This window comes from Argentina silus (genome assembly GCF_951799395.1).
Source record: "Argentina silus genome assembly, chromosome: 6".
NCBI classification, from domain to species: Eukaryota; Metazoa; Chordata; class Actinopteri; order Argentiniformes; family Argentinidae; genus Argentina; species Argentina silus.
The window spans coordinates 7,352,131-7,367,897 of NC_139660.1; the positions used below are offsets into that span (position 1 = coordinate 7,352,131).

The window sequence follows — 15,767 nt, forward strand, 5'->3', positions numbered from 1 at the left end:
AAAACAATAGCACACCATTATGAAATGCTGGTAACAGAATATGGGCTAGATGTGCAGTTTATAATCAGCTACCAAACCCTTTCCCAGCCCCCCTTCATAAGCCTGCCTCAGTTGATCTGTGTTGTGATGATCAGTGGTCCACTACTGATCTACATACAGTACTATGGGTGAGGCTGGAAGAGGAGGAGGGGGAGATTATTTCTCTGCCTCCCTCCCCCCAGTAACTCCCCCACTCTGACCTCTGAATTACTACTGGGAGCTATGGGGGATAATAGCCCCATGGTGGGTCTATGACACCATTAGTCTTTGTCTAGCCTTCATGACGGGAGTCTACAATAGAATAACATACAATACAGCTTAATGAGTCCATATGGCCACAAAGTAAATCCTTATCATTGTTCAGTAAATAAAAATGATATCTATAACAATGAAAGCTCACTACATCATGTCCCCCATGCCTCTCAGATCAACTGACACGCACGCAGACACACACACACACACACACACACACACAGTTTATTTTCATGGGTTGCCTAATCACATTGGGTATTCAGCCTAACCTTTCAGGGATAATGTAGTGATGCTACATTATAGATCAGAATAGCTCAGCACTTCTGAGAAGGTGTGGATCAATGGAGCCCTTTATCTGCTGCCACAGCTCAACACACACGTCTCCAACACACTGTGTGTGTGAAATAGTTAATAATGTTTTTCTCTGAGTGACACTACAATAACACTACAATAACACAATAGCAGATGGTCAATGGTCAGGGCTTGGGTAGGCAATGCCAGCAAGACCAGGGGGTGGCAGGAGGTGAGATCAATGTGTGTGTGTGTGTGTGTGTGTGTGTGTGTGTCACTCACAGTTGGTGATGTCAGGGGGTGCGTAGCTGTCGTTCATGAAGACACTGGTGGGTTTCGCCACTTTCAAGTAAACCACGTCGGGGGTGTTTTTCAAGGCAGCCACGGCTTCCTCGTGACTCACCTCCTCAAGGCAAGCACTGTTCACCTGGGGGAGAATACAAAAAAAACTAGAAATCAACCTTTGGAAATCAGAACATGTCAAGGACACCAATCTACACTAGTATGGTATTTGAGAGGTCAGCTCACATTGCTAAATCTGATTGAATCTCATTATCCTGTATTTGGATCAAGAGGATCCATCTGAATAAATGTCTGGCCTAGCATTAGTGACTCACTAATGGCCTTCAAGATGATTAAAAGAACTGTAGGAGACCTCCTGTCATTGCACACATCACACATCCATTTAACAGCCTACTTCACATCATACATCCCTTTAAAAGCCTACTTCACATCATACATCCCTTTAAAAGCCTACTTCACATCATACATCCCTTTAAGAGCCTACTTCACATCATACATCCCTTTAAAAGCCCACTTCACATCACACATCCCTTTAAAAGCCTACTTCACCCCTTTAAAAGCCTACTTCACATCATACATCCCTTTAAAAGCCTACTTCACATCATACACCCCTTTAATACCTCACTATAGACATATCCCTTCAATACTACATGATACACAGGCAGACATAGAGAGACATGTATGTTTCAAGTGAAAATGCTTGAACATTGGGTCGTGTAATAGGGAAATTGTCTTACAGCCATAAGTTTGTCTCCGATCTGCAGCCTCCCATCTTTGTGTGCGGCCCCTCCCTCAATGACCTTGGTGACATAGATGCTGTTGTCTCCTGGTATGTGCTGGTTCCCTACTCCCCCTGCAATACTGAAACCAAGCCCTTGGAGGGGGGAGGGGGGAGAGAGAGAGAGAGAGAGAAGACAGATAAGGGGAGGGGGAAGCACAGGGGAAAGAAGGATGGATGATGGAGGGGGGAATGACGGAGTGCAGGAGATAAGAGGAAGAGTTAGTTATCAAAGGTATAAGGTAATAACAGACAGGTAATAACAGACAGGTAATAACAGACGGGTAATAACAGACGGGTAATAACAGACAGGGAATAACAGACATGGAATAACAGACGGGTAATAACAGACAGGTAATAACAGACAGGTAATATAAGTATGATATATTAAATGTATCATACATGTATTCATACCAAGAAAAGCAATGTTTGTAATGAACAGATGGTTTGCTATGTAACCCCCCCCCATAGGTGGCGATTCAGACTATCTTACCTTTAGGACCTTTGACTAGTTTGAGCTCCAGGATTTTCTCAGTGAGTGATTTTCTTCTCCTGACGTAGAGCCTGACGATGCAGCCGGCTTCCTTCAGCGCCTCCACAGCCTTACTGTGTGTTACATCCCTCACGTCCACGTCGTTCACCCTCAGGATACAGTCATTCACTCTGAGAGGGAGTCAAACACAGCCATCCATGGAATTCACATCTCCGACCCATGTGCTACAATGATGTAATGAATGATCAAACATCCCGAAAAAATTCCGTCTTGCATTTTGCTGGTGTCCACCAGCACATTGCTGCTGTAACATGGCCAGTCCGGTCCACATTGAGTACAATTGTACTGTAGTACACATCAAAATGGATTTGGGGCAAACTCCCCCTTTAAGTACAGCAAGGGACTAGGGTGCCCACCTGAGTCGTCCGTCCTGAGCAGCTGCCCCCCCAGGAATGATCTTAGTGATGAAGATACTTGGGTCCTCTCCGATGTGGGGGTTATCTGTGCCCCCCGCAATACTGAACCCCAGGCCTGAGTTACCCTACACACACAGATACAGCAGAGAGGTTCCGTTAACTTTAGTACTCAAGTACAATCAACAAATGCAGATCTATATTGTCAGCATAATGACATTAATGACTTTGTGAAATATGTTATAGTGCATGGCAGTAACAGTATAGCAATAAACTGTCCTACCCCTGTCCTACTCATATCTACATGTATACCTTGCACAGATACTGTACATAGTGCTCATTAGTCCCATACAGTACGGTATGCACTAGGGGAGATGTACAGTACAGCCAGCCAGGGCACATTTCAATGGGGGAGAATGTGTATGTCTGGGGGGCAGAGTTTGTAATGGGATATAGTAGGGTGGGGGTCAGGCATCTTAGAGCAGTAGTATACAGTCAGATCTGGCCTCTATAGGCAGTGTGTGTGTGTGTGTGTGTGTGTGTGTGTGTGTGTGTGTGTGTGTGTGTGTGTGTGTCTGTGTGTGTGTGTGTGTGTGTGTGTGTGTGTGTGCGTGTATGGTTGGAGGTGCTCTCTGTCTCTCAGTCACAGGACTGAGTATTGTATCTTAATGTGGAGTTAGTGAAGCACACACAGAAAGGCTAGCTCTGAATCAGGTCACGGCAGAAAGGGGAAGAGACCCACAGGGCAAGCAGATACAGAGAGCATGTGTGTGTGTGTGTGTGTGTGTGTGTGTGTGTGTGTGTGTGTGTGTGTGTGTGTGTGTGTGTGTGTGTGTGTGAGGGGGGGGGGCTTTACATCATGTGGAAACTCAATCATGGTTGCATGTTCAAGGGGCTTTTGAATGGCTCAGATATAAAATAAACATCTTGCATTGGTTTTGGAGGGTAATCAGATGGCTATGCTACAACTGCCAAATGTAGCAATATTGTCAGTCAATATGTAGCAATATTGTCATCTCAACAGTGTTCAGTGGCTTCCTCTCCTTGACTCCTCTCCTTCACTTCCTCTCATTTGAATCTAAAGGAGTCCTTCCATTAACCACTCATTTGAAGTGTGAGGATCGATAGAAAGCAAAGTGGTGGAGGCTTTCGCCTGTACTGTCCTTTCTAGCGTGGTCACATGCTGATGACCTGCATAAATGCTAAATAGACAGAATTATTTCTTCTTCTACATCAGTGTATAAGGGGAGGTAATGTGATAAAACGTTCTGTATTGTGACACACGGTGTGATGTGATAAATGTAATGTTCCTCTTACCCGTTCCAATGTGATCTCCTCATATTCATAATCTGCTTCTGTACCATTCACCTAGAAAACAGGAGACAGGAGACAGATGAAGGCGTGTCTCCATTGGCATAAGAGATGGTTGTCGCACAGCACTAAAAAGACAAACATTATTGTCATGACAGTATCGTGGTCTTATACTCAAAAGGCACACAGTATGACACAAGTACTACAGTACATGTCCTTCTGAGGACAGAGACACAACTTCAAATGCATTTTGGCCATTTCATTTACATATGTTTCATTCTTCTGGATACATATTTACTCATATTTCCTTTCAGTATGAGCAGCTACCCTGACAGCTAAAAGACTATGGGGGATATTCATCAGAGGGGTCTCTCCTCTAGAGGCAATGCTAGATTGATCAGGGTCTTTATCTCCAGTACTGCAGTAGGAGAGGGAGAGAGTTGGTGATGAGATGAGTGAAGCGGAGCCTGATCAGACAGACGTCACAACTGTAGAGATTACCAGAGATGTGATATATTTGTTTGTTTGTTTGTAGATGCATATATTAAATAGATGCTGCTAGGCTTGAAGAACGTTGTGTCTGATGTGGTATTTTAAACTGACTTGCTGGTGTAATAACCTGACGGCATACTGAAATTCAGTTTCACTTAACGATAGGCTCGTGTTCTTGGTAGGGCTGGGAATGGGTAGGATAGGGCTGTGGCAGGATAGGGCTGGGGCTGGGTAGGACTGAGGTCTCGGGGGGGAGGGGGGGGGGGGTAGGACTGTGGTCTCTGTCCTGCAGCAGGGCTTTGGGCTGGGTACAGTAGATCTGTATAGGCTAGTTCTTGGTAGGGCTGGGAAGGAGAAGGGGTAGGGCTGTGGCAGGATAGGACTGGGGCTGGGTAGGACTGGCTAGGACTGGCTAGGGCTGGGTAGGACTGGCATCACGGGGGAATACTGTCCTACTGCAGGCAGCAGGGCTTTGGGAGCTCTAATGCTGTCTTCCTGTGTGGTGCGGGAGGATAATCTCTCCAGGATTAGAGCTGATAGCCCTGTTCGGAGAGAAAGAATGACAGCAGGACTGCTCACTGCCTGCCTGATACTATTGTACCACCTAATAATACTGCTCAATACCCTAACTACCCACTACACACACAGCATACCACACACACGCGCACACACACACACACGCATGCACGCACTGGCACTACCACCATCAGCTCACTATACATGTTTTTTATGTATGTACATGTATATGTGTTGAATATGTGTGTTGTGTTTGTAAGTGACGCTGCAAACAAATTTCCTCATGGAGGAAAATAAAGTTGTCTACTCTACTCTACTCTATACAAACACGACTATCCCCCTGATGACACCCACAAAATACTACGATCAAACCTTACCACCAAAACTACTGCTCACTCTCTGTCCTAACACTACCTTACCACCAAAACTACTGCTCACTCTCTGTCCTAACACTACCTTAACACCAAAACTACTGCTCACTCTCTGTCCTAACACTACCTTAACACCAAAACTACTGCTCACTCTCTGTCCTAACACTACCTTACCACCAAAACTACTGCTCACTCTCTGTCCTAACACTACCTTACCACCAAAACTACTGCTCACTCTCTGTCCTAACACTACCTTAACACCAAAACTACTGCTCACTCTCTGTCCTAACACTACCTTACCACCAAAACTACTGCTCACTCTCTGTCCTAACACTACCTTAACACCAAAACTACTGCTCACTCTCTGTCCTAACACTACCTTACCACCAAAACTACTGCTCACTCTCTGTCCTAACACTACCTTAACACCAAAACTACTGCTCACTCTCTGTCCTAACACTACCTTAACACCAAAACTACTGCTCACTCTCTGTCCTAACACTACCTTAACACCAAAACTACTGCTCACTCTCTGTCCTAACACTACCTTACCACCAAAACTACTGCTCACTCTCTGTCCTAACACTACCTTAACACCAAAACTACTGCTCACTCTCTGTCCTAACACTACCTCAGCACTAGAACCTTTCTACTATTCAGCAGCATCCATTTCTTACACACTGTAATCATCATCATCATCATGACATCCGTCCTCATTGTCATCAACCGTAAACTAACTTCTCTCTCCCTGCACCTGAACCTGAACATCTCTCCGGTCATTTCTAAGACATGAGAGAAATGTTAAATGTTAGCGGGCACATCTGTACTTCCACGACACTATACAGTCGTTCAGACTGTGACTCTCAGCTGATGAACCTCACCCAAGCACTTCTCTGAGAGAGGTAATACCATCGTCGACTGGTAACAACCACTAACGGGGGTTTGCTTAGTCCAGGGGGAAGAAACAGTTGACCTGTCCACTGATGTTGATCATGTCCTGACGTGGCCCCCTCTGATCCTAACCTCACATGTGCGTCAGACAGTTAAACACAGTGATGTCACCCATATCACACTTCAGTCCTGCCAACGCCAACACAATCCTATCACAGCTAGCTTTACTCGTGATTACGTAGAACTCAATTGACATGCAGAGTAGTAGATAAATACACAAACACACACACACACACAGACACACTTGCACACACAAACAGAGACATAGACACAGACGGAGACAGATACAGACACAGACACACACCCACACACACACACACAGACACAGAAGCCGGGGGATTACGGATCCTAAATAAAAAAAAATCCAAATAGGAAAATACGACACCCAACAATAAATCTGTCCCCCCATGACAGCCCAACTGCCAGCGTGGAGTTACACAAGGTCCTGTCCAGGCTGTCCTGTCCAGGCTGGTGTGGGTTAGCTGCTCAGTGTGATCCTGTAACCCTGGCTTTAAGCTCCCTGATGGGACTCTAAGGCCTTTAAATACCAAAAGCCTCCCCTCCCTGCCTGCTTGCCTGCCTGCCACGCCACATCTGCCCCTCACACTAGACACACTGTATACCCAGTATGGGACATTAGGAAAATGGCCATAGATTTGGGCAGAGAGTGAGAGGGAAGAGGAAAACAGTGATAGAGAGAGACAGAAAGAGGTGGAATGATGGGAGAAGACCCAAAGGAGTGTCATTGGAATGAACTAAGAAAGCTTTATGACAAGACGACTACCTAAGTTCAAACTGAGAAACTGAGTGACCTTCTCTAGAGGCACACACACACACACACACACACACACACACACACACGCGCACGCACACACACACACACTCTCATGACACTGACAGTGTATAATGAGTGTGTGTCGCATTGCCTGGCCAGACACGGCAGGCCGGCCTACCAGCTCTCACATCTAATCAAAGTCCATGTGCAGAAACTACCACATTAACCACACACTACCACATTAAATCATTTGGTATGCAAACGCACACACCACTAAAATCCTGAAGTGGATTTGCTATCTGGACTATCTTTCTTTCTCTGATCCCAATTTGATTCTCTGGGTTGACAGAGAGAGGTATATATAGCCCTTTGGTTGACTGTGGGGTGGGGGAGAGTGGTAGGCTCTGTGGGCCTTTGGAGAGATCCTGGAGGAGCAAGATTAGGGCCCACTTCTGAGTCTGAGGGTGCATCTCAATAGTGTACAGGGACTTCCTCTCCTTTACTCCTCTCCTTCACTTCCTCTCATTTGAAGTCCTTCCATTAACCACTCATTAGAAGTGGAGGATCGATTGAGAGCAAAGTGGTGGAGGCTTTCACCTGTCAAGTTCTTTAACATCAATTCAGATGAGAGGGAGAAGGGAGGGAGGACAGCATTTATAATGTAGTTGGAAAGAAGACTGATCATTTCCACCTCTCTTTCCAAGTTCCACCACTACCCTACAGGCCAAATTCTCTCTCTCTCTCTCTCTCTCTCTCTCTCTCTCTCTCTCTCTCTCTCTCTCTCTCTCTCTCTCTCTCTCTCTCTCTCTCTCTCTCTCTCTCTCTCTCTCTCTCTCTCTCTCTCTCTCTCTCTCTCTCTCTCAGGAAATAGGTTCATAATAACAAGAGCTGGTCTGGTTAAGTAAAGGTCACATGATTAGAATAAATCAGGCATAGTACACATGTATGGTATTCACAAGGCGTAGTCTCGAAAGAGACATGATAGTCCCTGGTTATAGCGTAATACATCACAATTATATAGCACATATAAGACCCAAAGACGCTTTACAAAAAGCATGTACAGAAATGACCTTCATTGACCATTACAGTGAGCAGTCGGCTTAGTAGGGATGAGTATGCTGTCCTTCTCCCCCCAGCATACAGTACTTAGGCACTGAGAGGCTGCGCCATACGATTTGGCATGTAATCTAAATACCTATCATTTCAATCTCAATGCAAGTCATTTTCACAAGAGATTAAATTATGTATTATGTACATGCGGTTGCATCACTGAGCCCTGGGTATCGTAATCTATGGTAAAAATGTACTATGTACGATGTTCTTACATACAAACAAAGTGGTAATTGCCAACACGACGGCTAAACCAATTTGAGTGCCATTTGTTTCTAACGTGTGTTTGGTTTCTAGACCTGATTTGTACATTAGACAAGTAAATAATCTGCACATTGTTTCCAAATGAATCCAAACTACACTTAGTTTAATGGACAAAGGAAAGAAAGGCTTATGCTGTCCATCCACTGTACTGAGACATGAAGCACCGGGCAACATGGTAATTATAGCATACTTATCTAATAATTACCATTCGGTTTCTTTGTGGTTCAAGAAAATATTAGCAGATATTACAGATTGTTACCACAGTGCATACCAGTACCTACAGTATGCCTGTTCAGTGAATAGTAGCACATATCAGACAACAACACAGACAATACAGTGTTACTGAGGGTAAATATATACCGTATATTGGGGGTAAAATACAGGACTACCAGAGCTAAATCAATCCCTACAGTACTTACATATGGGGGGGTGTCCAGACTGTCCGTGTTAACCACCACAGGGGGCGGGTTTGCCTGAAAGAGACACAAACACACACAATTAAAACAGATTTGGTCAATCATGAGCTCAACAGACATTTCACCTGGTAGTTTGTTGTTAAAACTTACACAAAAGAATAAGACCACCATTTAAGCAAAGCTTTTATTTTTTGTGAGGTAAAATAACCACTTACTCTGCGCATGTTTTGGTACAACATTTTGAATGCATCGGCTAGAGATTATCACAGCGGAAAGCGTCCATACACGACATGACATACTGCACTGCACAACGTGGAAATCCTGAGGCCTTATAAAGCTATGGCTATATGTCAACCAATACATCCCCAACAACTACATCCTTATAGACATGCAGGTCCACGGTCCCCTGTGATCCTTTCTGTAGGCTTCTCCTGAGCAGCCAGCATAGGAATCATCACTTCACTGACTTCCCTCAATAATCATCCAAATCATCCAAATCAAAACAGCAGCCAAATGGGAGGTTGAAAAAAAAATGAGGAGGAAAAAAAAGGGGGTAGGACCTGTGATGCGGGTGGAGAGGGCGGAGGAGAGGGCGGAGTGGGCGGAGAGATGGCAGGGATGGTCTCGGTGGGGACGGGCGAGATAGGGATCACAGGGATTATGGGAACAGGGGGTGGAGTCACCGCATCGGTCTGCTGAACAATGGCAATGGGGTCAAAGGTCAGCGTACAATACATACACACACACACGCACACGCACACGCACACACACAAAGCAACACAACATTGATGCAGTAACACAAGGTGACATCAGAGTACATGTTGGAGGGAGTGAGGGAGGGAGGGAGGGGGAGAGATGGAGAGGGGGAGAGAGGGAAAGAAAGAGAAAGAGATAGAGAGAGAGAGAGAGAGAGAGAGAGAGAGAGAGAGAGAGAGAGAGAGAGAGAGAGAATGCTAATGTTCTGAATGGATGTTATGACAATGAGGATGGCTGTGTGTGTCACTGAGTGTGTGTGTGTGTGTGTGTGTGTGTGTGTGTGTGCGCGCGTGTGTGCGTGTGCGTGTGCGTGCGCGGATTATGATGGAAGGATGAGAGGGTAAAATTGAGAGAGAGATGGAAGTGAAAGACTGAAGCCCACAGCATCAGAATGACTGTCAGAGTGCATCCATTGATAAGAGTAGTGAGGATTTGTTGCGAGACTGAATCCTACCACAGGATGTATAGAGCACTCGTACAGGAAATATGCAAATCCTCTTAAATGTGTCTGCTTGTTGTGGGATATTTAAGTAAACAGGTTTCTCTCAAGATAAGGAAGACAGAATACTTCCATATTCAAACACTAAGCCAGGTTAAAACACAGGTTAAAAATACTATGGGTATGGATACATGATTCAATTAAAAAGGTTATACCAGGACTTTAGCTAGCTATAGAAGAATGATCCCTTATGACTGGGCATCACTCTAAATAGAGAAAATAAGCATCAAAACACCAAGAATAAAAACAGAGAGGAGAGATACACCCCCTATCCCACACATAGGAACCAGACAGAGTACCTGCACAGAGAACATTGAAAAGGGAGAGGGACACACACACACACACACACACACACCATAGTCCCACTGTCATGTGCTCCCCTCCTCTCAATGTAAATGTAACTCATTGACAGCTTTCCCAGTGGACCCACCAGAGCTGCCGATGGCTTCATTGAACAGAAGTGGCCGTACAGTAGGTAGGTAGTTAAGGGTAACGGTGGCCCCTGTGAGATGAGAGCCTTATATAATAGGGATGATGAGTGTAGCCTGCTGTTGTACAGTAGGGCCAGAAGGATGAACATGCACCTCCCCACACACACACACACATACATACACACACACACACACACACACACACACACGACTTCATCCTCATTCATCAGCCACTGTGGACTGTGTTGCTTCTAGCCTTTAATTTACACACACGATAAGAAGTAAAAAAAACTAGAGGAATTCCCCTTTCTGTGTCCATTTTGTGTGTGTGTGTGTGTGTGTGTGTGTGTGTGTGTGTGTGTGTGTGTGTGTGTGTGTGTGTGTATGTATGTGTATAACCCTGCAAATTCAGACTTCTCTACACCAGTGCTCATAAGACTGAGAATAAAAGATTAGACCAAAGCGCTCAACAGTTTCCTGCACTAGAGGCCAGGGCCCACTGAGACAGAAGAGAGAGAGACAGAGACAGAGTTCATCCACTGGGATGGGCCAGGCTGGACTGGTCTGGACTGGACTGAGTTGGGGTGGGCTAGGATGAATGAGTATTGCCTTAATGACACACGTACACACACAGACACACACAGACACAATTGCCTTCCTGCTAGGGGCCACTATGTCAGCAGCAGCAGTCCCAGACAAAAGCCCACTGAGCCTCCCGACACACGCCTCTAAACCAGCGTGGTGTGTGTGTGTGTGTGTGTGTGTGTGTGTGTGTGTGTGTGTGTGTGTGTGTGTGTGTGAGTGTGTGTGCGAGCGTGCAAGAGTGAGAGACAGAGGGAGGTCGCTAACTGTGGTCAATGGCAGTGCATCCCAAGTTCAGTGAAATGTCTAGTTAAGCACAGAAGGTCAGACAGTTTGACCAACCAGGAACATCTCCTTCAATACCAGTCTTTACTAAACAACGTTCAAACATGAAGCAGCCAGGAAGGACAAGGTTCATATTCAAACGCACTGTCAGTTTTACTGATGACAGCATAGCCTACTGTATGGTAGCAGGCTGGCTAGGGAGATCCATAAAGTCATCATTACTGTATGGAGCTGCCTGTCACAACACGGCCTAGCCAGCATGAAAGAGCTAAAATTAGCATCGATCGTTAGCTTCGACCAGGAGGGGCTGGTCCACAGTTAGGCCTGTACTGTAGATCCAACCCATGTCTCAAATCACCAAACTTTAACTTCAAGTCCATATAAGTGCCTGGACCCTGGACACTAAGACAGACCGCTGTTCCGACCACAGAATTAGAATTCTAAATCTATTCTAATAATAATATTCTAATTCTAATTCTATGGTTATTCTGACTGGCAAACAGACATGGGTGCCTTCTTTAACTCTAGTATCCAATACCACACTTACAGTAATACCCTATAATCCAGAGTGGGTAGAAGCAGACCTTAGCCACTGAAACAGGGTCAGATATTACATCAACTCTGTAATGGGGGCTTGGTTATTCTGATCCTAGATCTGTGGTTAAAGATAACCTAGAGCTCAAGCCAACATCATCATAGTAACAGACAAGCCTGTTTCTCTGGTCTGGTCATACATTCACTCTCTATGACTCCAGACCTAGACTATTCACCCCTGGCATACATCCACTCTCATATTGCAGCTAATCAGAGGAAGCATGATCCAGCTGATCTAATAACGCTATTGGTTCATTCTGTCTGTTACCACAACAACACACACACACACACACTGCTCCTCCTCAGACACACATTTAACACTTCGTCTCTCTTTTCTCTGTCGCTTAATTCTTCCACAAATATTTAAATTCTCATTCCAATCCGCTCTTCATTGGCAGAATTTTAAAAACGAATTTGTCTGCCATTTGCGCCAGACCCACAATCATGCCCACTGATCAACCTCCTCTATATTATCCCAGGGGTGGAGCTTCTGTTTAGGCTGTTCCAGCTTAGATCACTTTCTCCTCCTTCAGTACATCTCCAGTTGTGACGCTCGTCTTGATACTTCCATGTTGCTTGGTCCTTCAAACACACACACACTCGCACACATGCACACACGCACACACACACACACACGCTGATGCTCTAATAGAAAGCTCCTCATTGGCCTGGTCATTCAAACACACAGAAACCTCCACATTGGAAGGACCTCACACACTCACACACTGAGACTCCTATAATATTCTCCATGTGAGCTGGTCCATCCACACATACCTGTACTGCATGTGCCTGTGGAGGTTTCTCCAGAGACAGAGTGGTCCAGGCGTTGTCTGCCCACCAGCAGCCAACTGTAGCCCTGACCTTAGCCTTGCTCTTGGTGGGGCTCTTCTTCACGCTGTCCCTCAGGTTGGTGAACTTGCCCCTGGACCTGCTCTTGGACATCGAGGCCGGCAGCGTGCACGAACTGTAGTTACGCTGCACATTCTGCAGGGGGAGCTGTGGGGAGAGCAGCGGGTGGAGAGACAGGGGCGGAGTGTGCTGCATCTGCATCTGAGGAGGATGGTGGTAGTGAAGATGATGATGCTGCTGTCGTAGTAACTGTTGTTGTTGTTGTTGTTGTTGCTGTTGTTGTTGTTGTTGTTGAAGGTGTAACTGCTGGTGGGTTTGGTAGTTTAGCGCCTGTTGTTGGAGCTGTTGATGGTGTTGTAGTTGTTGAGGTTGTAGCGCCTGTTGTAGTTGTTGGTGGTGTTGTAACTGTGGTTGTAGCTGTTGCTGCTGTAGCATCTGTTGTTGCTGGAGCTGGATCTGCTGCTGTTGGAGATGCTGTTGCTGTCTGTGGATTTCAGCCAGTTGGTTCTGGGTGTGTTGGAGCCTCTGTTGGACCCTAGGCTGTGCCTGGTGCTGGGTCTGGGCCTGGGTCTGGGCCTGGACGCTTGGACTCTTCCTCCCTCCAGTGGCTGATCCTGGGCTTGGGCCACAGCCCTCCGCCCCTCCGCAGCAGTACTCATGGTTGTGGTAGTAGGTGGTCATGGTTGAAGCTGGACCTGAGGCTGAGGCTGGAGAGAGGCTGGTCCAAGCAGAGAACAGAGGAGAAGCAGAGTGGAGAAGTAGCCGGAGGTAAAGGTAGATGGAGGTAGAGGTGTAGCTGCTGGTTCAGAAAGGCTGGTATTCCTCTTGGCTCCCTGTAGTGAGCTAGTTAACGGTGTGCAGGGAAGAGAGACCAGACCAGAGACCGGAGCACCGCAGAAAGAAATCCAGTCTTCTCCTCTGGCTGGCTAGCTGCAGCCCCCTCTCCACTCTCTCTCTCTCTCTCTCTCTCTCTCTCTCTCTCTCTTTTCTGCACCGCTTCCCTCTCTCAGCGTCTCTGCCTGCTTCTCCGTCTCTCTCGCTCTGTCTCTCTGTCTCTCATCCGGCTCTCTCTCGCTCCCCCTCTCCCTCGCTCTCTCACTGGCCAATTAATGAGCTCCAATGGGCACTGCACATGACAGCACACAGGCATGAATAATCAATGCGGAGCAGGGACTATGATAGGGGTATCAGGGCTTGTCCATGGGCACTGCCAATGAGAGAGAGGGAGGAGGAGGAGTGTGTGTGTGTGATTTGTCCATGCCATTCACGTTCTGAAGCTTTTGTTTTCTCTTTTCACACAGCATTAGAGAGGGCTAAAGTGAGGGCAGGTCAGCTGGAAATGGATTCACTCTCTATTATATGGTGGGATAGCATGTGTGTGTGTGTGTGTCTGCGTGTTTGTGTGTGTGTGTGTGCGCGCGCGCGCGTGTGTGCGTGTTGGCCTAGTTTCTCCCTTGTGTATCCTGATGTCCATCCTTAGAGTGAGAGGTTTGTTAAGCCAGATATGACGCTGTTTAACAGAATGAACTGTAAAGCTCTCAGCAGGTGGGGAGTTGAGATACGGCACACGAGCCCCAGCTGTGGGTCCTACTGTATCATACACACACACAACACGCCTCAGCACACGCCTCAGCACACGCCTCAGCACACGCCTCAGCACACGCTTAGATCACACACAAACAGCATGGAAGTGTGCCATTATGATTACGGTTCTGTATAGGAAGTCATACTACCAAAGACAAGCATTCAAATCCATATGCTGTGAAGCAATTGCTGAATGCTTGAACCCATATTAGGTACTTTGAAGGGTTTCCACAGGGTACATCTGATATTTGTAAAAGTCAAATCTTCAGTATTAGACTGCATTTAGAGTCCACAGAATATACAGTACAGTACAGTACAGTACAAGCTAAAAACAATCCCTTTGGTCATGCACTGCAGGGGAATCCAAGACAGCGAGGATTATGATGGTATTTCATGTTTTAAAAAGCCCTTCACAGCGGTCCTGGGCTAAAACAGTAAAATGCTCCCAGGTTGAAATGTGTGTCATGGCTAGCCTTTAGCCCTAAACTAAAAAAATGTTCACTGTTGACTTGGCCCATTGTGGTGGAGCAGAGAGGCAGAGACAGAGGCAGAGGCAGCGAGAGAGAGAGAGAGAGTCAGATACAGATACAGATACAGTATATGGAGATAGTGGGGGAAAGGAACGGAGAAAGAGAGCTATAGTCTAAAGTATGGCCTCCATGTGAAGTCCTAGCCGCTCGCACTAGGGGCTATCCCACTAGTTGGCTGTATGAGGAGCCAGAGTGGACACAAAGGTTAGCATCCAATTGCTGAAAAACACCACTTTCGCAAAGGCCAGGCTCAAGAGATGGGTAATTACAAGCAGAGGGAGGAATGAGAGAAATGGACATGAGCAAAAAGCTCCACTTAATAATAACACTGGAGTACCCTCCAGATACAACAGCAGCAGCGAGACTCCTGAATGTCAAGTCGTGTAAATAGAGTTTATAAACAGAGAAATAACAGACCACTCTGGAATTACCCAGGAAAGATACACTCAACCACAGGCCCACTTCACGGGAATGGATAATAATGGTAATATAGATAATAATGGATTGCATTTATTCCTTATCGGTCACTTTGAGGTAGTGTGTGGTTAACTCAAGTCCATAGCAGCACTTAACTAATGGTTGGTTTCTAAAACTTTTATGAGCTGTGTGAAGCATCTAAAAACATTTTTCCTTTTGTCAGATTGTCTTGTTACTCACCCAATAAACCATTACTCAAAGTAAACATTGATCCAGAGTCAGATCTAGGGTCAGAGTATTCTACCCTCCGTTCTAAAATGTTACCATAAAAGGGAGGGAAACCATCTGAGCCTGTATCAGTGGATGGTGGCTAGCACTATCTACTGGTTTCCCATCAGAGGTTTCCTGTATGGAGAAATCCAGAGTAGTGGACTACCGTTTCTGAACACCAGGGGGCACTCCAGG

General features: G+C 46.0%; 1 protein-coding gene across 4 annotated transcripts in view; it reads right to left on the reverse strand.

Moving 5' to 3' along the window:
• dlg1a (discs large MAGUK scaffold protein 1a) overlaps positions 1 to 15,767 on the reverse strand; it is a 92,008-nt gene that overhangs the window by 32,573 nt on the left and 43,668 nt on the right. For 3 of the 4 annotated variants that reach the window (XM_083670977.1, XM_083670976.1, XM_083670974.1), the window contains exons 5-11: positions 9,336 to 9,470; positions 8,779 to 8,832; positions 3,887 to 3,937; positions 2,573 to 2,697; positions 2,157 to 2,326; positions 1,623 to 1,759; positions 865 to 1,009 (exon numbers count right to left, since the gene is read on the reverse strand). In XM_083670977.1, the coding sequence (XP_083527103.1) occupies positions 865 to 1,009; positions 1,623 to 1,759; positions 2,157 to 2,326; positions 2,573 to 2,697; positions 3,887 to 3,937; positions 8,779 to 8,832; positions 9,336 to 9,470 (817 nt within the window). The remainder of the gene's footprint in view (positions 1 to 864; positions 1,010 to 1,622; positions 1,760 to 2,156; positions 2,327 to 2,572; positions 2,698 to 3,886; positions 3,938 to 8,778; positions 8,833 to 9,335; positions 9,471 to 15,767) is intronic. The other variant, XM_083670975.1, reaches the window with a different exon arrangement.